General features: G+C 33.4%; 6 protein-coding genes and 1 long non-coding RNA gene across 10 annotated transcripts; 3 read left to right on the plus strand and 4 right to left on the minus strand.

The window, feature by feature from the left end:
* Nucleotides 1-37: 37 nt before the first annotated feature.
* On the minus strand, nucleotides 38-1,450 carry Trf (TATA-box binding protein-related factor). Its single transcript, XM_088203302.1, has 6 exons — nucleotides 1,349-1,450; nucleotides 978-1,285; nucleotides 765-911; nucleotides 595-691; nucleotides 317-515; nucleotides 38-244 (listed from the first exon to the last, which is right to left on the minus strand). Exons 1-6 carry the CDS (start codon nucleotides 1,382-1,384, stop codon nucleotides 168-170), a joined length of 864 nt encoding a protein of 287 aa, XP_088059428.1. The 5' UTR covers nucleotides 1,385-1,450; the 3' UTR covers nucleotides 38-167.
* Nucleotides 1,451-4,643: 3,193 nt separating this feature from the next.
* On the plus strand, nucleotides 4,644-10,530 carry Had1 (beta Hydroxy acid dehydrogenase 1). 3 transcript variants are annotated; one of them, XM_088203748.1, is made up of 7 exons: nucleotides 4,644-4,879; nucleotides 4,946-5,009; nucleotides 7,393-7,580; nucleotides 7,652-7,842; nucleotides 7,906-8,081; nucleotides 10,068-10,232; nucleotides 10,289-10,530. In XM_088203748.1, the coding sequence occupies exons 1-7, from the start codon at nucleotides 4,678-4,680 to the stop codon at nucleotides 10,473-10,475; spliced, it is 1,173 nt and encodes a 390-aa protein (XP_088059874.1). In that variant the 5' UTR covers nucleotides 4,644-4,677; the 3' UTR covers nucleotides 10,476-10,530. The 3 variants fall into 3 exon arrangements, 2 of the variants coding, with proteins under 2 accessions (XP_088059874.1, XP_088059873.1); XM_088203747.1 differs by having other exon boundaries at nucleotides 4,836-5,009; XR_015812233.1 differs by lacking the exons at nucleotides 10,068-10,232; nucleotides 10,289-10,530 and adding an exon at nucleotides 9,828-9,983 and having other exon boundaries at nucleotides 4,835-5,009; nucleotides 7,906-9,757.
* RpL24 (ribosomal protein L24) lies at nucleotides 10,525-11,359 on the minus strand. Its single transcript, XM_088203749.1, has 5 exons — nucleotides 11,333-11,359; nucleotides 11,180-11,255; nucleotides 11,027-11,112; nucleotides 10,798-10,959; nucleotides 10,525-10,730 (listed from the first exon to the last, which is right to left on the minus strand). Exons 1-5 carry the CDS (start codon nucleotides 11,335-11,337, stop codon nucleotides 10,586-10,588), a joined length of 474 nt encoding a protein of 157 aa, XP_088059875.1. The 5' UTR covers nucleotides 11,338-11,359; the 3' UTR covers nucleotides 10,525-10,585.
* A 1,754-nt stretch (nucleotides 11,360-13,113) lies between these two features.
* TrpRS-m (Tryptophanyl-tRNA synthetase, mitochondrial) lies at nucleotides 13,114-14,833 on the plus strand. 2 transcript variants are annotated; one of them, XM_088203906.1, is made up of 7 exons: nucleotides 13,114-13,294; nucleotides 13,409-13,582; nucleotides 13,643-13,797; nucleotides 13,864-14,093; nucleotides 14,163-14,314; nucleotides 14,381-14,499; nucleotides 14,564-14,833. In XM_088203906.1, the coding sequence occupies exons 1-7, from the start codon at nucleotides 13,214-13,216 to the stop codon at nucleotides 14,754-14,756; spliced, it is 1,104 nt and encodes a 367-aa protein (XP_088060032.1). In that variant the 5' UTR covers nucleotides 13,114-13,213; the 3' UTR covers nucleotides 14,757-14,833. The 2 variants fall into 2 exon arrangements, 1 of the variants encoding a protein (XP_088060032.1); XR_015812264.1 differs by having other exon boundaries at nucleotides 13,147-13,294; nucleotides 14,179-14,314.
* Nucleotides 14,834-15,188: 355 nt separating this feature from the next.
* LOC148226802 (uncharacterized) lies at nucleotides 15,189-18,198 on the minus strand. The gene is made up of 3 exons (XR_015812265.1): nucleotides 17,933-18,198; nucleotides 15,392-15,554; nucleotides 15,189-15,323 (listed from the first exon to the last, which is right to left on the minus strand). It is a non-coding gene; the product is annotated as an uncharacterized LOC148226802 (long non-coding RNA).
* A 2,488-nt stretch (nucleotides 18,199-20,686) lies between these two features.
* On the minus strand, nucleotides 20,687-21,930 carry LOC148226803 (putative rRNA-processing protein EBP2 homolog). The gene is made up of 3 exons (XM_088203907.1): nucleotides 21,775-21,930; nucleotides 21,485-21,705; nucleotides 20,687-21,408 (listed from the first exon to the last, which is right to left on the minus strand). The coding sequence occupies exons 1-3, from the start codon at nucleotides 21,919-21,921 to the stop codon at nucleotides 20,766-20,768; spliced, it is 1,011 nt and encodes a 336-aa protein (XP_088060033.1). The 5' UTR covers nucleotides 21,922-21,930; the 3' UTR covers nucleotides 20,687-20,765.
* A 668-nt stretch (nucleotides 21,931-22,598) lies between these two features.
* Nucleotides 22,599-26,129, plus strand: LOC148226804 (NAD(P)H oxidoreductase RTN4IP1, mitochondrial). The gene is made up of 6 exons (XM_088203406.1): nucleotides 22,599-22,886; nucleotides 23,054-23,262; nucleotides 24,807-25,004; nucleotides 25,073-25,185; nucleotides 25,249-25,516; nucleotides 25,588-26,129. The coding sequence occupies exons 1-6, from the start codon at nucleotides 22,646-22,648 to the stop codon at nucleotides 25,699-25,701; spliced, it is 1,143 nt and encodes a 380-aa protein (XP_088059532.1). The 5' UTR covers nucleotides 22,599-22,645; the 3' UTR covers nucleotides 25,702-26,129.
* The last annotated feature ends 796 nt before the right edge of the window (nucleotides 26,130-26,925 follow it).

Genomic DNA, 26,925 nt, shown 5'->3' on the forward strand with positions numbered 1-26,925 from the left:
AAATATATCTCAGTATAAAATAAAAATAAAAAGCAAATTTAAACAAGTCCAATTTTTATTTTTATATTTAACAAAAATTTTTAAAATTATTGGTAAAAAATTCATTAAAAATAAATAAATAATGAGATATTGCATGTACATTGTCAATAAAATGTATAAAAATAAAATTAATTCTTTTTGAAACTTTTCAATATGGGATAAATTATATTTAACGATTCGATGATATCTTCTCTCGACTTTCCACCTGAAAATTAAATTTATACTTAAAGCATATCAGACACATATAATATTTATAAATAATACAATTACACTTTACCTGTGAATACGATCTTGCCGTTGACAAATATCAAAAGGACTATCCTCGGCCTGATCATTCTGTAAACTAAACCCGGAAACAGTTCGGGCTCGTATGACGTAAACTGACCGTGAGCTTGCTGAAGCGCTTCGAGTTTTATAGGGAATCTTAAATCGGCGGTGGCGACCAAATTCTGTATTTTAAAATCTGTAAACTTAACCTGAAGAGAGAGAGAGACGAATATTGTTAAAAATACCGATTAAAAAAATAATAAAAATAATAATACGGGCAGTTCTCACTGGATATCCTAATTTTTGGATTATGCGTGCAAATTTCCGCGTCGCTAGTAACGAATCGTGTTCGTTCTTCGCTCCCGTGCACACCAACTTTCCAGTACTGCGGAATGAAACAAGCAATAACGTCCAATAACAAGTTGATCAAATCACTCCAATAACAATTTGACACTCACCGAAACACCAATGCGGTAGCTCTCGGTTCTAATATTTTCATCACCACGCCGTGAAACCTAGACGGATTATATTCGGAAAATCTAGTCCGACAATAAACGTCTAGCAACGTCAACTCGCATTGTAAGTTAACCGTCGATACGCAATTTCTACAAGTCAGAACGCATTAACAGTTTGAAACCAATAAAAATTGAGTCGCCTCGAAAAACACTCACTGTAGTTTAATACTATTTTTCGCTTGATTCGGTCCCGACAGTTGAACGGGAGTCTGCGCGTTGATTAAACTGTGAGGGTTTTGCACGCCGGAACTGCCGTAAGAAGGCGTAAACGTTAAATCGCTGTTCTTGCTCAACTGAGGCGTGTACGTCAATCGACTATTGTCTTTAGACAGTAAGTTGATTAACTCTCGATTCGGTTGATTTCTGCTTTGATGCGAATCGTCGTAAGGCTGCGGTGAGAAAAGAGAACCGGGCGACTCGGGAGGGATCTGATGAAAACTATGGAGCGAGCTCGAAGAACAAGCCTGAAAATACAAAGTTAAGTTAGCACATGCTACGGATGCGATCGAAATATATGCATTTTTTACAGGGGAAGGAGGAGGAACGATACGCGGTGGATCCATGCTGTCAGAGTTGGTTGTCAAACATTACTTTCTTATTTTGGTCATAACGCGTTACTTTTTGGCTATGCTATATTATGATAGAAACAAAACTGCCTATAACTATTTTTTTCATTTAATTTATTTACCACAAAATAAGATTATTATATCACCCCACGCTTAGAAAATAATGGTCATTAACTTGAATTCGGCTTTTGGCCATTACGTTAAAAGTCACAATTACCCGTTTATCAGTGTCGTTGATAACACTGATCAAGGCCGTAGTGTGGGGGAAGTTGGTAATAATCCATATTCAAACAATAGACGCTATAAAATAATCGAATTAAAAGCGATTGCAACAACTGATTTTGAATCCTGGAAATGAAATAGTTCAAACTCCGCGATGATTTATGCCAAAATTATGTTCAAATATCAAAAATTGAGTACACAGATTAAAAAATATGAATTGAAAAAAACTATTAGATTACGTAGAAGGATGTCAGGAGAAGTATTAATTGATGCAGAGCTTTCAGTAAAGTTTGGATTTTTGCTGGGTATCAAAACTCGTCTTTCTAAAATAAATTTAAAAAAACTACATCAAAATTGCAAAAATTTTGAGAATTTTTACGACACGGATGTTGATGGAAAGAAATCGAATATTATAAAATGCTGCTTACTAATATAATAAGCCCATTTATGAATATTTATTTTTAAGTTTTATTATGGACAAAACTTGGTGGTACTCTGGTAGCACTAGCGTGACGCACTTGTTCTATTGGTGACTCTGGCGGGCTGGCACGCCGGTGCGTGCCTCGCGTTTCGTCCACTCACTTGTATATTCATTTAACTTCTTAGTGTATACTTTTAGATATATATTATAGCATATGAATTTTGTTTATATTATTTATAATACCAGTGCGATAGACCAGTAGTATAAGTAGGTGATAAATACCTAAAAGAGCTAGGTTCAATTTTTACATGGACCCTAATATTTTCAATTTCTGTTGTATCTAAGAAAACAAAACAGCAATTATTATACACTCATAGTTCCGATTAATCATCACAGTTTTTCTTAGATGTTATTAATTTCACAGGTGTATATCGTGATGGATAAATAAAATCGAGCAAGGTCGTGCATAATGGGATATATTGATTTTAAGCTGTAATAACGTTTTATAATCAATAAAATAGTTGTCACCGATTTACAGACTTGGATTTCAGTCTGTTGTCTCACTATTGTAAAGCCCTTTTACGCATGTCACGTTGCAACGGAAGACTAAAAAGCATTGACTTTTGCCAATTTTTCCCAATATTTGTAACTAATAATAAAATTATTTATTTTGTGGCAAAAATATTTAAAAAATCAGTGTAATTCTGAAATGGTATAATTAAAAAAAAAATTGGCAACATATCATGAAACATTAAGCTACTAATAGCCGAAAAATAAAAATAATAAAGAAAAAACATACTGTAATTTCAGAAATTACTCATATTTCGGAGTGTATATTGTGCAGCTGTGGACTTTTCTCAATGGCTAGTATTGAATTTTTAAATAAAACTAGCCCTCGTGGACTTAGGACAGACCTTGTATTACTGAAAACACATTTGGACCTTCTTACTTTTTATTGTGTTACATGCATATGCTGTATTTACAATCATTAAAAAATGTATAGCTTATTTTGATATATTAAAAAATTTAACTATATTAGCTAAGCAAATTAGTAAATAAAATAATAAATAATATTTTCGAGTTTCAATGAGACAATATTGTCTTATTAATTTTACTCTTCTTAACCCAGTGGTTATGAATAATATTTGGTAACTAAATTTGATATAATTCAATTCGTTATTTTTTCTATCTATGCTCTGCCTAAATATAAATATTTTATTCACATTAATATTGCAAATACAATATTTATATAAATGTAAATATTTCGTTAACACATTATATTTATTTGTTAAAATTATTTTTTTATAATTTGTGTTATCAGATTACTATTTTAAATGCATTATCATCATTAAAAGTATTTAATATTTTAGCGTCCGCGCTGTGGTTATCGGAAACCAGGAAACGATTAGGCGGATGCTCCAGAAATAATACGACGGTAGTTCTAGCGACTCTCCGAGTACTGTCCTGCGACTATCTTTATTTGTTTAATTACTTCATATTTATAGTAAATATTTAAATCGATACACGTGTGAATAATGACAGATAATTATTAATGCGCAACAAGTGTAAATATTTAATTATATACAATTTGATTCATTTATAACGTGTATCTATAATCATTTATTTGTTGCTATGCGAATTTATATTTAATAAAATAATATGAGGTGATTCCAAAAACATTTATTTACTTGAATAAATAAAGAGTACGGTCAAATATCATCCGCTGACTTTTACGAAATAATTTTAAGCAATGAATCAAAATAATAATAAAATTATATATTAAAGTTTTTGGCTATTTCATTTTCTATTAATAATATGGCTAATAAATACACTCGTTTAAATAAATTGCCCTGAGATAGGTCTGAATAAGTATTAGGAAAAAACTACGTTTACGCAAACCAACTATTACTAGGAGAGTTAATAAAATTCTATAAATTACTACATTAACTAAGATTAAAAAAAATATTGCTTCAAGACATTTAATTTGATTTTCCCAACGTGTTTTACAGAGTGGTTTTAAAATAAAATCTTGTACGTTTTTCACTTGAATGTTGATATTGAAAACATGTTTCAGTAATCTCTTATCATCTGCACGCGGCCGTATGTACACTTGCCATCATTTTTAATAATCGCGTCAAATAATCCGCAAATCTAAGTAACATCATGATGAATGAGGAATGGGGAAGGGGGGGGGGGGTGAAAATTAAATTGTTTGTCAAAATTAGTTAATTTAGTAAAATGACATCGTCGAGGCTCTGCGAAAACAGCATTAAATATGTATGTACATATATATTTTTAAAAATTAACTTAACTTTAATTATTTATCTACATTTCCTATCTGATATGGATGAATAAGTAGACGCTAATTAACCGAATTTCCAATCTGGATTCGACAAAAAATCAAATATTGTTATCTCTTATCTGGAAATGTTACGATTTGCTTGTCAGACTAAATGACATCAAACAATTGTTATTACATAACAACTTAGAATCGGCTGTTTAGCAATAATTTTTTCGTTTCAATTTATTTGATTTTTAAATAACTAATTTAAAATTTTTGCAATTTTAATATAAGTTTAATTTATTCGAGTCGATGTAGTAATTAATATCACAATAAATCAATGAATCAGTTTTTGCTCGAAAGTGAATGTCGATCTTCCTAGTTAAAATAATCCGCAAAACAACTCTCCTCTTCTCGCATTCACTTCGTCTCTCTCACAGCATAACGATAAAAGTTATCCTACCCAGTGCTCTCGTAGCTCTTGTTAATAAGCGTTATCGCTCCACGTCGTATCAATTAATGAAAAATAAACGTTTGACATTATCATCCTGCGTCGAGTGTTTGTCCGGTGACTGGCTGTATCAGTTAAACCGCTCTTACATATATATTTATCTATAAACTCTTTCGTCGGCAGTTGCAGCGTTGGATCGTTACATAATGGAGGCTTTCAAGAAAGAAAAGGTCGGAATAATCGGAAGGTAATGAACGATTAAGCTATATTTAGGTTAAAACATAAATCAAACTATATACATTGACACTTGACGGTAGTTTGACGTTCTTTATATGTAGCTGTGCTGCCAGTTGGCAAAAATATATTTTATATAATTTAATAAAAGCCAAATATAAGTGCTTTCTAAATATAATTAGTGTTATGAAAGTATTATGCTATAAAAGTGTTATAATTTCTATGATGAAAGATGAACTCAAGCGGTAGCATTTGCCACCTCAAATTTGGTCACAAAAATGCATGTCATAACGAAATACTACTAATTTTAATGAAATCGAAAAATTAAAAAAAAAACTTACTGATCAATTTTTACCCCTCCCCGCTATAAAAATTTGAAATAAAGTCCCTAATATTTAACCAAAAATGCTTGAATCTAACCCGACAATATTTATATCACTCGAAAATAATAATTAAGCTTAATCATCAGTCAGTGTATTATCAGAAGAAAAGTCAATATATTATCAGAATAATCGCAATCAGCAGATTTATTAATAAAATCTAAAAAAAATGGGTCGATGAAAATGATATTTTTAAAGAAGCTGGTGGCTGTGATTAGAGGTCAAATCTGAACTGCACCGCAGGGTCGACATTTCGGGGGAGGGGTTTGCCTCCCTCCTTTGAATTTGTCCTGAAAAATGCATATCATTTAATAATATCGAAATATAAAAAAACACAGACCACTGAATAGCGAACTTTTGTCCTCCTCCTGGAAAAGTCTAAAATGACGTCCCTAGTTCTAAGCCAGAAATTCTCAGGTTATCATTCAAATAAAATCTATAAATACAGTCTCAAATCTATCCCAAAAATATTTTTTGAAATATGACATTTCAGTGAAATTGTATTGGAATACATTTTCCCCGGTAGATATATAATTTAACCAGTGAAAATATAATTTATCTAGCAGGTGCTAGTAAAATGATATGATTTCAACTTTTTCATGTGTAGTAATTTATACATTTATACACGTATCATTATTTATTTACATGCAAAGTATAAATGTTATAGTGAATGTGTATTTTTTCTGACTTCTGAGAAGGGATAATTTTTTTTGCTCTCACCTATTGGTCAAAATTCGTTTTAGTGCTTCATTCGAATTTCACTTATTGTAAGTGGTAATATTGTTATAAAAAGTTATACTATGAACACTTCATAACTGAGCGTTTTCATTATGACGGCACGATTTTATTGCTTTTGATTTTTGTGGATTTTTGACTTCTGCGAAGAGATGTTTTGATTTTTGCGCTCTCCTATTGGTCAAAATTCAGCTTAGTGCTTCATTCAATTCGCACTTATTTTATTGATATTAATATAAAAAGTTTTAATAAACGTCAGATAACCGAGCTTTTCTATTGCGACAGTACTATTTTATTGCCTTTGGCGTAAATTCTGAAACCTCCTTGAATTTTACCAAAAAATGTATGCCCTTTATTGAAATACTATGAATCTAAATTAAACGAAAATATTTAAAAACGAACACTGACTGGTCAACTTTTGCCACTTCAATAAAAAGCTGAAATAACGTCCCTGCTTAACCATTAGCGGCGGGAAGCTAATTATTTTGCATTGATTGGAAATTTTGTGGCTTTACTTCTAAATTTAATTGAAAGTAAATTGCATCTACTCTTATTCACTTTTTAAACAACTCTTTATTTTAAATAGTCAAATAGTCCATTTTTAGCTTTGAAATTTAAATTGTATTAGTTTTACGCTAGTTACCAAGCGTTCCCACTGCGACGGTGCTGGCGCGATTTTATTGCTTTTGACATGGATTTTTGACTTCTGGGAAGGGATAATCGATTTTTGCGCCTTCGTATTGGTACAATTCGGTTTAGATATGCCTCATTCGATTCTCACTTGTTGTAAGTGACACGATTTTATTACTTTTGACGTGGATTCTAAGCAGAGACGTCTTTGGAGGGGGGATTCGCCATTGAGTTTGAACAGAAAAATACATGTCATTTAATGAAATACCATGAAACTTAATGAAATCGAAATATTTAAAAAAACGACCACTGACTTGCCATCTTTTGTCCCCCCCCCCCCCCTCTTAGAAAAAGCATAAATGACGTCCCTGTTAATTACATTTAATTTAATACACACTATTAATCCATTTATAAATTAAAAAATGTTTTGATTAATAACATTTCAAAGAAATGTTAACTAATCGTAATTACCGTCATCGTATCTTTTTAAAACATAAATAAACTTCTCGTTATCTGGCATGTTTATCAGTACTAACTCTGTTAAGAGTGTATTATTATTTAACATTGAGTTTATTTAATAAATAAAATAATTTTCCATTCGAGCGCTTCCAAAACTAACGAAAAATAAATATAATATTTAAAATATTTCAGCGGCCTCATCGGTCGATCGTGGTCGATGCTGTTCGCTTCCGTAGGCTATCATGTAGTGATATACGACATCGTTCCTGACCAGGTCAAATCGGCGCTAAAAGACGTCGAACAGCAATTGAAAACGCTCCAAAAGGAGGGCTTACTCCGAGGAAAACTCGACGCTGAACAACAATTTAAATGCATCACAGGTATCTACCGTCGCTTTAAAAACAATTTTGATAAATAATTGCGACAGACTAAATATTGTATTGTTTTTTAGGCTCGACAAATCTCGCTGAAGTCGTCAAAGGAGCGATCTTCCTTCAAGAATGCGTCCCTGAAAACCTGGACCTTAAAAAGAAACTGTATGCAGATTTAGATGCGATCGTCGACGACAACGTGATTATGTCGAGTTCCACCAGCACTTTCATGCCGTCACTTTTCAGCGAGAGCTTGAAACATCGTTCTCAAGTATGATATCTTATAAAACGTTGCCAAATGATATATTTTTATAAAATAATTTATTATTTCAAGGTTATCGTATCGCATCCCGTGAATCCGCCATACTACGTACCTTTGGTGGAGATAGTTCCGGCTCCTTGGACAAAGCCGGATATTGCCATCAAGACCAGATCCATAATGGAGGAGATCGGACAGAAGCCAGTGTCTCTATCGAAGGAGATCGAAGGATTCGCTCTTAATCGAATCCAGTAAGATTATAAAGCATATAATAAATTAATACTTTTCTTTCCAACGGCATGACGTACATTTGAAGTAATTCTGATATACTTAGGCCCACTGTCTACAGAGACGTCGCTGCATAGACGCGTATTCGTCATTGTATGCTTGTTGTACGCCTGCTTGCTGTGTACATATAAACTAACGAAATATCATTTGACTTCCCACCTCACTCCAAGCTTTCTCAGTAATATCTTTTCTTGCATAATTTGCAAGATTACTATTATAAGGACATTGGTACTTTTCGACGATCTGAAAAAATTTAGCAGCTGAAATTGCCAGTTTTCTACACATTCACGCAGTTCGATACGCTCAGGCGTCTGACATGCTTGATGACTGTCGTCACAAAGCCTGCATGCAGCGACGTGAGCGTGACGTTGCAGCTCCGTCGACAGTGTTTCGTTAGTTTATATGTACGCAGCAAGCAAGCGTACAAAAAGCGTGCAATGACGAATACGCGTCTATGCAGCGACGACTCCGTGGACAGTGGGCCTTAGTCTAGACGTCGGCATAAAAATCTTTAGTTTAGCAAAACATTATTGACCGACTATAATATCTACATTATAGATAGTACGTATATATCGTAATGATTGCTATCGAGTAGATACTAGTGATGAGCTATACTTTTATATTTGAAGAACAATAGTGTTGTAGATATATTTCGATTATCTATTTACTACTGTATTAATGTATTTTTTTTAAATATTAGTTCACTTTCATTTTTACGCGTCCTATAAGTGCACATGTCCGTATTTAGATGTTGGAGGCAGGTAGTGTGGGTGTCTAGAGGTAATTGGAAAAGCGAAAAAACCAAGATCATTTAAGGGAACAGAAATAAGAAATCTTCCTGTTGATTATTAAAACTAGAAAGGAGCATGGATGGATCTTTGAAGATTGATTCAAAACCTAAGGAGATTTTTTGTAATGTAAGGGGTTGCCACCGAAAGCGGTGCCGTTATTAGGTAATGCTTATTTTCATCCAAATTAAAGCATATTGAAAACGGACGACGGCCTTATGGTTGCAAAATTTTTACAATCTAATGTTACATATTAAATTCAACCCATGGATCAAGGAGTTGTCATTAATGTTACGACATTACCGTAATAGCCTTATAAGCCTTTGTAATGAAGATGACGATTTGCTTATATTGCGGAAAATATGACAATACTGGAGGTGATCACAGAGTAACTCGATCTTGGTACAAAATAAAGGCAATGACCATCGTTCGATCATGGGGGAAAATTTTACCAAAAATAGAAAGTGATTTATTGGATTCTATCGAGCCTGGAACAAGTGAAATATCTTAACTATGCGAGCTAATGTTTTTTTTGCTTTGAAAATGTTGATAGAGAAAGTATCGAAAAGTGGTTGGAATATGATTTATGTTATCTAGGTTTTCAAATAATGAGTGATGTTTATATTATTTCCAAACTTATTCCAGCAGAAGTGAAAGCGAAGAAGAAATTATCAATTGCATAGTCATAACACAGCACTGACTTCTGTTGACACTTTATTGGAGTACGCAATGCACATCTGTTTCTATGATTATAAAAAAGGCAGCCCTTTAGTGAGACTGACGAATTTTATGAATCTGACTTTTAGCAACCCAGGCTATTTAACGAAACAAATTATATTTCTAAGTTAACTGTATATTTTTTTTGAAAAAGTATTTTGTCGCAGAGTTCAAAATAATTTCAAGCTTTTATTTATGTTTTAGTAACAAATATTCCATTTCATTAAATGATATGCAAGGCAATGACAAATGACGTTGCTGTTGATTTACCAATTTTTATAAAACATTTGCAAGGAATTAATACATCATATAGATGACGAATCATTTACCGCATAAAATATCAATCGATCGAATTGTCCTGTAATACTATATATATATATATCTCTTTGTTAAGAGAACAATTTAGATGTGCAATATATAATATAAAATAATTTTTGAATTTAGATACGCAATCTTAAACGAAGTGTGGAGATTGGTGTCTGATAAAATATTGGATGTCGAAGATATTGACAAAGTGATGTCGGAAGGTTTGGGGATGCGATACGCTTTCCTCGGCGCTTTGGAGACGGCACATCTCAACGCGGAAGGAATGAAGAACTACTGCGAAAGGTACCAACGCTGGACGAACTTTGCCGCTTTGCAAAATTAAACTATTTTCGTTTCAGATATTCAAAGACGATCTACGCAGTGAGCGAGACTATGGGAGCGACCCCCAAAATGGAAGGACCGCAAGCCGAAGAAGTGTCCAAGCAGCTGAACAAGATTTGCCCGTTGGACAAGTTGCAAGAGAGGCGAGCTTGGAGGGACGCTTGTCTGACCAAACTGTCCAAGCTGAAAAAAGAAATGAGCTAATTCTATGCAATTAATGTAAAAAAAAAGTTGTCGAAAATAAAATCCATGGTTAAAATAAGCTGTTTATTAACTTATCCTGGTTTTTTTATACAATTAAATACAGAATTAGTTTAGCGTTTTCCGCCGACTCTGGGGGTAGCCTTCTTGGTCACTTTGGCGGCCTTGGTTTTGGGCGCGGCCTTCTTCTTGGCCGGCGCTTTTTCTTTCACGGGCTTCTTGGCGGCCTTCGCTGTCTTCTTCTGTTCTTTAGCGGCTCTGGAATAACAACACACGATGAGCAAATGCAAATAACGAACACGGCGCATGAATACCCGACACATACTTGATGGCCTGTTCTCTTTGAGCCTTGCGAACTTCAGGTTTCATGTTCCTCTTGGCCATGATGTCGTTCAACGACGCTCCGACGATGGCCCTCTGGAACTTCTGAGTTCTTCTGGTGTGTTTTTTGGTCTGTTCTTCTTCTTGACCTTTCTTATATTTCCGCCTGAAATAGATTTAGGTTAAGTCGCGAACTAAACGTTGAGAGGTTAAGTGCAAACTTGACATCTCACCTGTAAAGTACGGTCCAGGTGACCTTCCTGGGGTTCCTCTTCAGCTTGTAGGCGGCCTCGCATTTCGAGTTGAGGAAAGTGAACGTCTAAAAGGGGAAACGAAAGATAAGTGTAGAGCGGCTTCAAGCGGAGACGGGAGCGCGAAAAAGTTACCTTTCCGTCGACTCGCACGACAGTCTTCCCATGGCCGGGGTAGATTTTGTACCCGCTGTACGCGCACAGTCCGATCCTGCAAAATACATCGATCGTTAGTCTCGAGAACGGAGGACGAAAGCCGATGTCTTTGGATAAAAATCCGGCGCTCACCTCATCTTGACGGCTGCGATACAAAAGAGAGGGGAAGCGGGGGACACGATGCACGGTCCTAACTGTCTAAAATTTGACCATGCCTTATAGAAATAAATAAAGCTACCAATAATTTAGTCATTTATGACTGCGTTTTAATCAATTGCGTAGTTATGCTTCAAATGTTGCAAACGATAATTGGCTTCTTAGCCATTTACTTTTAGATTCGATGATTATAGGTGATTTCAATGCAAATAAAGGAAGAAATAAAGAAATTCTGAAAATAACAGGACTGAAATTAAAGAAGAGAGAGAATAAATTAATTTCGTCAAAGGGGAAATTTAGTAATCTCCAATAGCTTTGTAGAGGTCTTTTTATATATATTTATTTATTCTTTCAATATGGGCAAAACTTGGTGGCACTCTGGTACCACTGGCATGATGGCGGTAAAAGGCATAATATTTTTTGGCGAAATTCGATTTTGGCGGTGCCGTGTCTATCATTTTTACATTGTCTTAAAATGTAGCTATTATATACTTTAATAAACAACATCGCAGCTGCCCAATCTGTGTCTAATTGCCACCCGTCACCATCCGTTTGGCAAACCATATTCGAATTACTACCAAGAAGGCTTTATACACTGTTAAATTGCAAAAATAATATAATACGTAACCACTTTGAATTCATATTAATTAATAATATATTTAAAAACCCATCCCTGTGCATATTCAGCTTTTGAATAAGCACCGGGATGGGAAATTTACTAAAATTCAGTTTAAATACACTTTAACCTTTGTGGTGATCTGTAACGATTTATTGCTCGAAAACTCAATCCCGTATCATATAAATACGGGGCTAAAAATTCCAGACGGCACTTCGCCAGAACGGCTCGAACGCCGCGGACTTGTCGATCACGCTACTTTCTGGACCAGGATCAAGATTCGCCAAAACCACTATATAAAAATCAAGACCCGGACTTCTAGCACCGCTTCCCGGACACCGATATCCAAATAAAAACACCACAGTTTCATATCAGAATCGAATGAAGAATATTTAAACCGAATTTTGACCAATATGAGAGCGCAAAAAACCGTTATCACTTCTCAGAAGTAAAAAATCCACGTTGAAAACAATAAAATCGTGCCACCACCGTCACAGTGGGAACGCTCTGTTATCTAGTGTGTTGCGTGTAGGGATACACGGACTGGTCAGTCCTAAGGTCTGAATCCAAAACACAAAAATTTTGTCCCCCTTTTGCCCTTCTTGAAGAAAAAGTTCTGAAATGGTCTTTTTACAGCTCCCCACAGCAATTTGCACTCCTCGAACAAAAATTTCCGAGATGGCCTTAAAACAAAAATTTAAAATTTCTAAAATGACATTTTGGCGACATGAGGTGACGGGTGACAATTAGTCATAAATTGAGCCGCTGCAGTAGTATTTTATTTAATTATTAGTACAGTCACGTGGTAACACTTAACTATGTGATCGGACCGGCTGTGGTTATTCCCGCAGCAATATGTCCTCATTTATCCTCCTCGAACAAAAATTTCCAATATGGTCTTTTTATTTTTAGTGTCCTCCATTGGTATTTTATAAATTAAGTCACCTTAGTATTTGGATTTTTATACATAGATTTAAAATAAATGCTGGTTTTTGCAGCGAAATAATTTCATGAAAGCTTTTATTATGTTTAAATACGTTGAATTTATGTTTTCTAATCTAATAATAATGAACTATCTATAATTACGTTTTATTATTTTTTCCGTTCAAAATTCTTAATTTTGCTATCACTATTTATTTGCAATACAAATATTGTCGACTGTCAATTTAGTGTTGCCATAATGAGAAAATAATCGAATTTGACGTTTCGAGAAACTAACCTCACATTTGAGTTATTTGAAAATGAAGAAAATCATGATGTGGAACCGCTACGCACGATTAAATCGCTCATGCAGCTTTGTATACCGGAACTATTCAATAAAAGTATATATCTTATCTCACGACATATCAAATTTCTGCGTATTTTATATATTAGTTTGAAATTTAACAATTAAATTGTCATATTTTTTAGTTATACTCTATGAAATGTATTTTCAGACGACGGCAGAAAAAGAAGTCTGGCCCAAGCGAATATTTTCAGGTATTCAGCCCACGGGCTCTATACACATCGGCAATTACTTGGGTGCGATCAAACACTGGGTCGATTTACAAAATCGAAACGAAGATATAATGCTATCCATCGTAGATTTGCATTCGATAACATTATCGCATGTATGTATCTAATTTTTATTATTTAAAAATATTTATTATATATTGATATTTCCGTCGTAGGATCCGTCATTATTACAAAAAAATATATTAGAAATGACCGCTACTTTGATCGCGTGCGGAATCGATCCTGAAAAATCACTATTATTTTTACAATCGAGCGTTCCGCAACATAGTGAATTGTGTTGGATCCTAGGCTGTTATACTACCATGGCGAGGTATTTATTTTATTATATCAATAAATTTTCTCATTTGTATCTTTAAATTAATGATATTCGAGCCAGACTCGCACACTTACCCCAATATAAGGAAAAATCAGAAACACTCAAAGAAGTACCGCTCGGACTGTACATTTATCCGATCCTCCAAGCGGCCGATATACTCTTGTACAAAGCTACTCACGTGCCTGTAGGACAAGACCAAATTCAGCACTTACAAATGGCACAGCAGATTGTCAAAACTGTCAATCATAAATTCGGCAAAATATTCCCTACGCCGAGTGCGATTATAGCAGGTACAGATTTTATTCGCGACCAGAATCAATAATCGTATAATATGATATGATTTTGTGTAATTTTTTAAGATGAAACGTGTTCTAGAATTAAAAGTTTGAGAAACCCCGATAAAAAAATGTCCAAATCGGATCTCGATAGAAAATCGACAATATTTCTGGCAGACAGTACGGACGTGATAAAAAACAAATTCAAGAAGGCTATAACGGACTTCACGCCTGAAGTGCGTATAATATAATTTATTGCAATTAATAAAAAAAATAATTGATTGCAATTAATATTTTCGAAGGTAACGTACGATCCGAAGACGCGTCCGAGCGTCGCCAACATGATCAACATACATTGCATGATTACTAATAAAATTCCCCAACAAATATGCAACGAGAGCCAAGGAATTAATATGGAAATGTAAGTTTTAATCTATTATGCCAATTTTTCGACTGTAAGTGTTGAATTTATTTTTTCGATTTAGGTATAAACGCATCGTCGCCGATGCCGTCTGTGAATATTTAAAACCAATCAAAGAAAAAATGGATTATCTCTTATCGAAACCGGAGTACTTAATAGACGTGTTGCATAAAGGTTCCGACGCTGCAAAAGAGATAGCCGCTGTTACAATGCAACAAATGTCTTCAAAAGTAGGACTAGGTATACCTAAAAAGTAACACGGAATACTTTTTTTTTATTGTGAATTTATTTCTTTGCGTATAAAAAATATTAAATAAACATTCACTTATGCTAATTAATATTTTAAATATAAATAATATATGTACACGTTTAAAACTTCATTAAATGCATAAAAAATACATACAACTCCCGCTCCGTTCGAATCACGTAGATAAAATATTTATGTGTCACTTTATACACAAAAAGTACACTATTACACTATAATACTTTTACATAGATCACTAGGTTATTACATAATATAAGTTATCTCTTAAAAATACTGTTTACGGTTAAATTATTATACATTAAAATTATTGAGATCGTACGAAAATTACAAAATTGAAAACATAAAAATTAAAACAACGGACAATACAAATTTTTACATTTATTATTTTGCTTGCAACAATATTCGAAATAATAGTAGTCTGATTTATGGATATTTCTTTTGCTGTGTCTGTTCCTTCGTTTGACTACCAGAGTGGTGCCGGCCGGTATCCTGTCTTCGGGAATGACGGGAAGCTTAACTCTCATATCGAATCGGTGAGTGGAGACAATCTTCAAGTCTTCTATAATATACGCGTTTCAACGATGAATAAAAATTAACAGACACTAAGACAACGAACGAGAGGCTCACCCTTGTTATCTGTCCCCGTATATTGATGTAAATGTCTCCTCTCTCTGTCTGACTGGGAACAACTCTCGTAAATGAGCGTTCGAATGTGATCCAAGGAACAGTTCGAATAATCCGGGTGCTGCGCCAAGATCGTCGCTGCTAATGCGGAGCACATCATCACGCTCTGCGGAGAAAACATCTTATATTATACGTGCACGATGAAGCGGCATTGTTGTAGCGAATCTTACGAATCGCGAATACGTACGATGGTAAAATTCATTTTAGAGCGAATACCGCACCACCGTTTGTATACTACTAAAGTATTCGCATCGGCTAACCCCCGTTTTATAGCGAATGGAAATTACGGAATGTTCAAAATAGCTTAGATGATAAAATCACGATAAAATCGATTTACCTTACACAGAATTGTTAGCTGATAATTGAAAATTACAAGCTTCATTTCTTTTTAGCTATGATACGTGTTTCGACAACGGCAATTCGAGACGTCCGATTCGCAACCTTTTGGCATACTGCCGGAGAAACTGCTTCCGAAAATGATTTATACGTTTTATTTAAAACGGGGACACTCTCAATTGAACCAATAAAATATTGACCTACATATTCTAAATGTTCAGTTCCATGTACTTGCGGCGCACAGATTTAATATACTCTCATTGCCTTTTTAATAAAAAAAGAATCGAGCGAAAGCATACGATCAATGTCACCAAACCCTTCGATATGCACGCACGGATTCGAGTTCAAAGTCACAGTGCAATTACGGTTCGAATGATTGCTCTCATCCTTCCTTAGAAGGCGTGCATGATTCGATATAATTTTCTTCCAGTCGTTGTCCTTGCCCGCTCGATAATTACGTCGTTGGCTGTGTTTACAATATATTTGTATAATAAAATATCTCATATTAACCATTGTTCTACAACTAATTTTTATTTAAATAAATTATTTAAATTAAATTGTTAAATAGATTTGCTTTCATAATATATAATAAAACCTTATTTGAAAAACAACATAGCATATGCACAAATCGTTTTGTGAGATTCACAGTTCTAAGACATTCTATTGCGCAGTATTATATTGCGCCATAACTCGCGTAAAATTTAAAGCAATTTATTCGACTACGATCAGGAGACCCTAAAACTCGCCTCCATAATAAAGATTATCTGTAATATGTTGGATTATAATATTTAACCAAATTTTGTCAATGCATTAACTACCACAGTTATAAGATTTCGATCATTTTTTTTTCTTAAAAATTGATCTAGAAAATATTTTTGCTAAATTAGTTCGCCAGTCTGATCCGTCTTTGAACTTGCTTCAAAGTAGCTGTAAACTTTGTTTCAATATATCTCTTTATTTACCGTTTGTGATAAATAACTAATTTAGCTATATCATTATTAAGAAATATAGAATTTGGTTTGCAATCTTCCCGGAACAAAGATCCAATTAAAGGAACTACTTAGTATTACTACAGGGGACTTACAGCGTCTTGTTTTTAATGGATATTTAATAAGAAGCTATGCAAATTTTATGACAAGAGCACACCATATGGAGTTTTCGCAGCTTTAGCAGATTTTCTGTTTTAAGATATTTAGCTCTACAAGATAAAATAACATCAATGTGCAAATCATATAAAAAATTTTATGAAACGTTTTTTGCTTTTTTTTCATAACGATAATTGTTTTATTACATTTCTTTACCTAAGTGAGGTTGCTGTGCACGATCACTACTATTAAAATATAGTCTTCAATTTAATTATGTTTTGTCAAGTAAATGAGTTACTAACAAGTCTCGCTTTACTCAATCGTCCATCTGTTATGGGACGAAGCTGATTGTATAATTCATTTATGAATGTCACGTTTTATATGAACGGTGTTTTTATTTAGAATATTATTAAAATAATTGCTATTTAATGTTTGGAAGTATGTGAAAAATTTTAAATATATGTTTTGATGTTTGCTCTTCAGTAAATGTAATAGTGATAGATAGTATTTTTTCTCGAGAATTATATACTCTAGCATTAAAAACGCCAAATCGAAAATTCTCATTTCTCGAGAAATTTTATAAAGCATTTTTCAATATATAAAATTAAATTTATACGAATAACGAACGATAAAAGGCATTGGTAAAATTGTGAATATTTTCAAATATTCTCCCGTACGAAATAACCTTTTACATAAGTAAGCATGTATTTGAACCTCATTTTTGACATGAAGACCAGATGGAACACAAGATCAAGGAACTAGATCGCTTTTTACAAATTAAGCAACAAGTTAAAAATGTACTAAGTGACCTAAATTTCAGTGATCTGTGGAACGAAGAGTATTTAATTATTGCCTGAATTGGCACTGAAGACTAAACAGCCAATAAAGGTGAGGTTACATTATTGACAACCGAAGAAGTTTTAAAATGTTTGGTAAAACAATTTGAAAATATCAATTCTGAGTTAAGCTCGAAATTTCAACCGGCAATTAAAGATAAATTAAATATAGGGGTGTGACTTCGAAGCCGGAAAGCTGGTAACAATTTGTTTAGTATTACATATACCGTAATAAACTATTGTAGAAGTGTATAAGTTTTCTTCGAGCACTGGTGGAAAAGTTGGCGGAGAAATAATGTCTGGTCGTCTGATCATAATAATGGTCATCTGACGTCTCTTGTTGCTCGTCGCCGTTTGTCTCATGTAAGCTGATGGTCTGCAGTGTGTGGTCGTGATTGATCGTCTAGGTAGGTGTCTCTTGTGTGCCGTTCTGCCGTCTGTCTCATAGTTCCGTCATTCGCCACTCTGTCGGCCCTTTTGTACCGTAGGTTGGGTAGGTCTCCTGTGAATCACAACCATACAGAGAGCATTCAACCAATTGTTGCGCTCGTATATTCGGCCAACATATGTCCACGCCTTTAAAGAGTAAAATTTTTTAGAAGAACACATTTCGATGGTCAAATAATGCAAGCGTTGAATATTAACGATATTTTTTCTGTCGCCCGGTGGCGAATACTTTGCGCAATCAATCATTTGCACAAAATAGTATGATAATAACGACGTGCTTTAATGCATTGTTTAGGTCCAACAACTCGTTTTTTTCTCTGTATATTACGAGGGCTTACCGTGGTGGTCCGTTCAGTGTCAGTCGATTGTGTTATCGTTCTTGCTGGTTACCCTTTATTTATATTACACAATTGAATATGAGACGCGAATAACGTGAAAGTTTGAATTGAGATTTTGATTGAATGACGTTATATGAGTGATTCTGCTAAACTAGAATTGGCAAAATATCTAGCGGGAAATAAAAAATTATTTAATATAAAAAAATGTAACGTTTTTGATTTCTAATTCGTTGTTTTCAAAAAAATATCGTTTTTAAAAATTTTTAGTACTTTCTTTTATTAAATCTTTTTAAAATACCGCTATTATATTTAGTTTTAAAATGATGTATTAGTAGATAAGTTTTCGACAAACGTTATAAATGATCCACAGGTAGTTGCTGTCATACAATGGGACAACGTTACAACATCATAACTTACGTTATTCCACAATTGAAAATGTTCATTCTTGCCAAAATCCAATATCGTGTTATATACTACCTAGTTAAGTATGAAAAAACTTTCTGATGAATAAATTGTGAAATATCATACTATAAAAATCCAAAAATGAACGTATATGAATTTGTAAATTTATTTTTCATCTCCTGTAAAGTTGACTATTTACGTATTTAAGATAAGATTTCATTGACTCTCGATTACCAGGCTTTTATACTACCGGACAAACAAGCTATCGCTGAAATGGCAAAAGTGTATTGACAATAAAGGTGCATACTTTGATGAACAAAACTATACCTTGTATTTATAAAAAAATCTACTCGAGAAATGAATATAATAGAGAAATCAGATTATTAACCCTCGGAAACTTGTTTAAAGAAATATTTTAATGTAGAAGTTAATTTAACAGCAAACATCTAAGCTTGTGACATAGTTTCACAGCGTCGGTAGTTCGAACGAAATTACCGTTTAAGTATATAGATTTAAAATGAGCGGTAAATAAAGTAGTATGCTAAATAAAGTAGTATTCTTTGTCGATAGCGAAAAAATAGAATAATAACTCACAAACGAAGGGTTCATTATGAAGTGGAATAATAAAACAGGAATGAGCGGCGACGGGCGCAGGGCCGCAACTGCCGTAGAATGCTCGTTTTCGGGCAGGTGCAGTAAACGGGTTAAAAAATTCATTTCGAAACATAACAAATACACATTCTTCGGTTGATATGAAAGTTCATTAAAACGGTAATAAAAAACTTGTTTTAAATTCTTTCGATATTTATTGTTTTCTCGTGTATATTTTAGTACCAGTTTTGTCTCACGATCGCCGAGTTGGATTCCGACGTTTTTACTAGAAATTAATATCGATTTATTCTTATAAACACTCTTACAAATCTGGTCTCTATCTTAACTCAAATTAACGTTCATTTATATCGCGGAATGCGCCGCTGTGATATATTTTCATTATTGATGCAGTACAGAAAATTCAGAAAGAGAATATTTTTTAGATTTGTTATAATAAATATAAATAGTTGATATCAAATAACTCAATATAAAATTTAAATAACTTAAAGACATAAAATAATTTAATAGTTGATTTTCTGAACTTTTAGGAATATTTGCGCCACGCTCAGAAACCAATGGTTATGAACATTTCCTGCGTTTGGCCCTAACGGTTACGAAAGCAGCCAAAAACGCATTGCAACATAAATACATTTAAAGCTCGGATGCGAGTGCGGGTGTTTCTTCCCCAAACATCGGTCATGTGTTATTTGGTGTATTTGCAATCATATGAATATTGTTTCAATAAATTTCCAGTATTTGCTTTTAGGCAGATAATCTTGAAGCCAGTTTTGGTTAATAAAGGACAATGTCAGCTTCTCAAAATTTAATTATGAAACAGCACAATTTTTACATGAAAATATAAATATTAAAATCTGAAATTATGATAAATAAGTATACTTATTTTTAATTAAAATTTTTGCTTTTTCTTTAATGTTATTTTTAATTTAAAAATAAAATTATTTTTTATTAGTCGATTCTTTCAAGTTTCCAAAAAAGTGTAAATGAAAAAACAAATTAATTTTTAATAAAAATAAGTTTCATCTATCGCAAACAAAATCAGCTAAGGTCATTTCAGATTTTCCTGGGGGGGACGGGGACACAAAAGTTGCCCAGTCAGTGGTCGGTTTTTTTAATATTTCCATTTCACTAATATTCATAGTATTTCATAAAATGACATGTATTATATTTACAGTATAACACTCGTTTAGAAAATGGTAAATTAAAAGTTTATTTACAAAAAAATATTTACAAAATACAAAAAATAATCATACTAATAATTTATTCATTTTCTTCCCTTGGCCTTAAAATTGACTCTCCTCGATTTACCCGGCCTCTTGCCTTTGCCGGCCGGCGCCCCCATTTTCTTAAAAGCGCCTTTTTTATTTGACTTCTTATGCAGTTCGCTAAAGTCAGAAGTGGAATCTCTAGTGTTGGCTTTCCCGCCGCGTTTCTTACCGCCGAAGCCGAATTTCTTATCTTTCATGTTCCGCTTCAGAGCGCTCTTATTTTTGCGGGGCGGATCCGGGCCGTCGTCCTGATTTCGAGCTCCTTTCCGATACTTTTTGATTTCGCCCATCACCGCTTTCTTCTCGCTGGCCCTCTGTTGCTTAGTCTGCACCTGTATTTGTTTACCCATCTTCTTCTGTTGCCTGATCTGCCTCACCTTTTCGGCTCTGGCCTGTCCCGCCTGCTTGGCCATCAAATTTTGTCTAACTTTCTGCATGTGGTGATCGGACTTCGCCATCTCGGCGAAATACGTCTCGGGTCTTCTGGTGACGATCCCGAGCGAATGTAACCGCTGAAGACCCTCGATCGCGGAAGCTTGGGCTTGTCTGTGGAATAAATTTTCGCGCTTGAACTCGTTCAACACCGGATCTTCGTTAATACCTATTTTTGGCAATTTGGCATTATTGGCTCTAATGTTCCTGAAATAAAACGAAATAAGTCAATAACGAAAACGAATAAGTATAAGCTGACAATTTAATTGAATATAGTACTAACAGCTGTCGCTGAGTAGTGTCCTCTAATTGTTTAGCTACTTCCGGAGCGACAACAGCGGGATCGTTTATTAGATCCAGAGTTTCTATCCAAGGCAGATTCAGCTCCATTTGTTTGATTTTCATAGCCATGTCGTCCACGTTGTTGGAGTACTTCTTATTGCTTCTTTCGGACACTACGTTGAGACCGGGCTTCAATAGACCTTTTTCGAAGGCATCTTGCAACTGTTTTCAAATATACGGTAAATTACCTAACATTTATGCTTACGAAAAGCGATCAAAAGTAAATGAAACCTCTCTATCCGAATCGTCGAGGTCGGATTCTTCCGAGCTGGAGTCGGATTCGGGAACGCGCTTTCCCATGTTGACGCGAGAGCCGCTGAACCACGAGTAATAACCTAAAACTGCGAACTGCCAGACGCTCGGCGAACTTAACAGCATAAAATGTGACCATGAGCAGTAAAAGCAATATAACTTTACCGTGACTTGTAATTAAATATGTAGTCAGAATTTAAATCAAATTTTGATCAGAATAAAAATCAATTTTCGGTCAGAATAAAAACAGTAAACGGTCAGAATAAAAATAACAAAGTAATTTGTTTTATTATCTCATTCAAATTGTGGTACTCACATGTGCGTCTTCGATTTTTGAACAGTTAGTCATAGATCGGATGATGCTGGACAATGTCTACGATATTCCGAAATGAGAACAAATCAATACAATATCATTAAAAAAATATAAATTTTTAATTATTAATAAATAAAAAGCATGTTATAAAATGAATTTTGTTTTATTTTAGAATGTTACACTTTGATTATCATTCACCGTAGTGGTGGTCGTAGCGAAGGTCTAATAGTTGGCGTTGACAAGAGCTGTTGATTCAGCGTTGGCGCGTCAGAACTGTCAAGATGTAAACGACAGACGCCGTCGAACAATTTTACTTAATTAATATAAATTATGACAATTTATTTATTCTGACCATTTAATATTTATTTTGACCACTAGTATTCTGACCGATATATTCTGACCCATGCAATATAAATTCTGACTAAAACCATGTTAAAATTCTGCCCGGAAAAATACGAGCCTTTAAAAAACAATCGTGTGTCGTGTCACATTTTTTCGTTGGCAACACAGTGTCAAGCTGTCAAAACATTCGAAGTAATGGCTGCAATTTTAATTAAGTTGAAGCGGATATCTAGACTGAGCAGAAATGTCGTCACCGCGGCTCGAGAGAATCCGACGGAAAACGATAAGATGACATCTTGGCAGATACATTCTTACGGAAATTTGGACGAATTAAAGTTGTCGAGAAACACTAGAATTCCTCACATCGTCCGACCGGATCAAGTTCTTGTCAAAGTTGAAGCGGCTTCTGTAAATCCTTTAGACGTACTTATGATCGGTAAGTATTTAGAGATAATATAAATAATTAATATTACGAAATATCGTATAAAAAACAATACGGTACAAAGGTGAATCTGTTTATTTTACCGACAGTATCTTGTTTAAAAACACTGTTAAAATTATATATACTAATAACATATTATAATTATTAATGATTACTTTCAGGAGGATATGGTTCTACGGCTTTCAATTGTATGAGAAACATGGATAATATTGAATTTCCGCTGACTCTCGGGCGTGACTTTTGTGGAAAAATTGTTTCTAAAGGCTTGAGCGCTTCCAAAGACTTATCGATCGGATCGTCGGTTTGGGGAGTCGTTCCCGTTCACCTGCAAGGATGTCACGCTGAATATGTGCTCGTCGATACCAATATGGTAAATTTAATAAAACAGTTATTAGCCAATTTTTTAATTTCTATAAATTAGTATTTAATACATTTAGCTAGCGTTAATTGGTTATTAATATATTGAGCTGTTAGTTGTTAGATATATGTGCACGATTAACTGTCACTGTCTTGAACTATTCTCACTTGGATGCTATTTAATCATAAAAAAGGATACGTGTTATAAATCAGAAAGCATTAAAATAAAATAAAATATTCACTAGTGACAATATAACTTTACTGAAAAATACACATTCACTGTAATATTGCATGTAAATAAATAACGATAAGTATGTAAATGTATATATTACTATACACGGAAAAGTTAAAATCATATAATTTTACTAGCACCTGCCAGATAAATTATGTTATTACTGGTAAAAAACATATATCTACCGGTGAAAATGTATTCCGATATGATTTCACCGAATTGGCATATTTTCAGAGTAGAGTCGAGACTGTTTTTTTTTAATTTCTGATTTAGAATCTTAGATGTCATTTAATATTTCTATTTCACTAAGAGTCAAGCGGGGGAGAAATACCCCCACTACCCAACCACTAATTTTTGCATCTATGTAAAAATATTTTTTTTAATAATATTTATTGCATTTTTAAAATCATAGGTAAATTATTTTTTATTTCACTCTTGACTAACTTCATGTGCTACACCAATTTAAATGTTATTTATATTGATATTAATGAAGCACTTTGAGTAATTTCAACAATTTTTTTTTTATTCAAATCAAACCTTTTTAAACAAGATAACTTACAGCCTTCTGAGTATTGGTTAAAGGTTATTTAAATCGAATTTTGGTCAATAGAAGGGCGCAAAAACAATTATCGCGAAAAGTCTTAATATGAACGCTAGAAACCGAGCGCTTCTACTGCTGATTTGATTACTTTTGGCGTGGAATCTAAACAGTAGTCATTTTAAATTTGACCAAAAAACGAGTGTTCCCACTGCGAATTGTTTGTGCATTACTGTTGGACAGATTAGGTGCGAGCAAGCATTGGTTAGAACAGTGAACACCCCATGAATAACTCTAAAACGATTTTTTTGTAAGAAAAAATCAGAAGACTTACAGTATATAAATGTACAAACAATTATTTATTTAAATGCACATATCTTTTAAAATAATTCCATGTTAAATCGCATCCGTTTTTTATAATATAATAATAAAATTGAACAATAGAAATAATGATTCATAAAACATAATTCCATTTTTGACGGATTGTTTTGAATACTGAGAAATAAAGAAACTACCCTAGAATAACAAAATATTACTAAAATAATTTATTAATCGCAAATGAAAAAAATACCTAATGGGTTATATGTGACCCCCCGGTGTAGCGTCAAGCGAAATTCCGAACACGTGCGGAGGCCAGTCTAACTAGCGCAGAAAACAGATTGCTAATTTTTTTGCTTTATTTCTAAATTTATTTGAAAGTAATCACATTTAATCCCATTCACATTTTTAACAACTCTTTATTTTAAATAGTTAATATTTTAAAATATAAATTGTATTATTTTTAAAGGTCTGCAAGAAACCGATAAATATAAACACTTGCGAAGCTGCCAGTATTTTATACACCGGTTTGACCGCTTGGTCCGGACTGATGTATAGCGCTGGATTAAAACTGCACAGTATGTCCGGTCTTAAAGCCTTAGTCTTGGGAGCGTCAGGAGGCGTGGGAACGTCGGCCGTTCAGATACTTCGGGCTGGCGGAGCCAAAGTGAATATATTTATTATATTTAATCAACGCTTGTATTATCACAAAATAATGTATTTCATTATATTTAGATCACAGCAACGTGCGCGAGCGACGCTGTACCGTTGATCGAATCCTTGGGTGCCGATAATGTTTTGGATTATACTTCATCAGAGTATGAAAAAAATCTTTCGGATTACGGAAGGTATAGTATTTTATAATTACGTATTATATTATATATTTTACTGTTTAAATATTGTATTTTTAGATTTGATTTAGTATTGGATTGCGCCGGCTTAGGCTCCGATTATTCGGCCAAGCTACCGGTGAAATTTAGAAATTACGTTACGTTCACTACGCCCGTATTGAAGAATTTTGATGAAATGGGTCTCATCCGAGGTGCCGTGACTACCGTATCGAACTTGATATGTCCAAACATGCAGGCGTTGAAAAGCGGAAGCGTAGTACATTGGGCGTATTTTGTACCGAGTTTGGAAGGCATCAAATATCTACACGAATTGGTGCAAAATAATAAGGTATAATATTATTATAAGCTATTTATTAATTTAATTTTAAATATTATATTGCCATGTTTTACGTGTTTTAGATGATCCCTATTGTTGAGAAAATATATAGATTTGACGAGTTACCTGTAGCTTATCAAAGGATGAAGGACGGACACATGAGAGGAAAAATTGTAATAGAAGTTGCTAAAAATTAATTCTGTTAAATACATGTATAAAAGGGTTGTGATTAATTAAACGGCGGTGATTGTTTTATAAAAATATATAAATTTTATTTGAATATATGTTATATATTATATGTAATGTTAAAGGTGATCACTTAATTGGCTAAAATAAAAATGAAAAAGAGGTAATCATGCGTTATTCACATGATAGAATGAATTGTTTTGCCGAGATGTGAATATTATTATTTCTTATCGTGACATTTGCAGTATTACTATAAGTACTTAATTATGTTTTTCATATAGATTTTAATATAAATTACAATTAATTACTTGACCCTAGGTTATCGACTGAGAACAAACCAGAAATCGTATTTTTTTAGTTTCTATGCGCACCTCGGCAAAATTTAATCATACACGTGTATCGATATGATGAGTATAAATAAAAGTTCGAAGTAAAATCATTTCTTGTTTTTATTTAAAAACAGAAAATTAACTATGCTGATAGTTGTTTTCGAGATTATTTAAAGTGAAAATGATCGTTAACGCGAGTCGGTATTAATATTATTTATCTTTGAATTAAATAAATTATATTCTGTAATGATTGTATTTTCTTTATATATTTTATGTAAATTCTATCTAATCCTAGAAAAAAGTTACATTGCAATGAAATGCTAAAGGTTATTAATAAATGATAATAGATTTTATTCATAAATTTCATTATACGTAGGTTCTATTACGAGAGAAGGTCTTACAGTAGTCGAGTGATTTTTCCAGCCGTCAGTCATAAAAAAATCGATACAAATAAATCATCGATGCATGACATTGAAACCATTAAAATACCTGTGCACTGTGTTTCGGGATATATCGTTTTTTACGGTATTGTAGATTTTTGCTTTGAAAATTTAGTAGTATCTTATGTTTTTAAATTTGCTGTATAAATAAATGTATTACATATGTGACGTATAGAAACAATATCAGACACGTCATACTTAACTTTGATTAAAATGCAAAAAACATTATTGGTCATTAGATATTTATCTTATATTTTTTATATATATATGTAGTATATGTAAAATCATGAAATTGTACACTAAAATTATTTAAATTTTAATTCCACTTTTGGAAATATCATTATTTTGTTAACATAAAACACAATTGATTTGTCTTAATTTTAATATAATAAAAATCAATTTAGATAACAACAAAATGTCTAAATTTAGAGTTGTCAACAGAAATTTGCTGTTTTAAAAATATTTA

This window comes from Plectrocnemia conspersa, unplaced genomic scaffold (assembly GCF_051122295.1).
Source record: "Plectrocnemia conspersa isolate PC_06_02 unplaced genomic scaffold, ASM5112229v1 ptg000014l, whole genome shotgun sequence".
Taxonomy (NCBI): Eukaryota; Metazoa; Arthropoda; class Insecta; order Trichoptera; family Polycentropodidae; genus Plectrocnemia; species Plectrocnemia conspersa.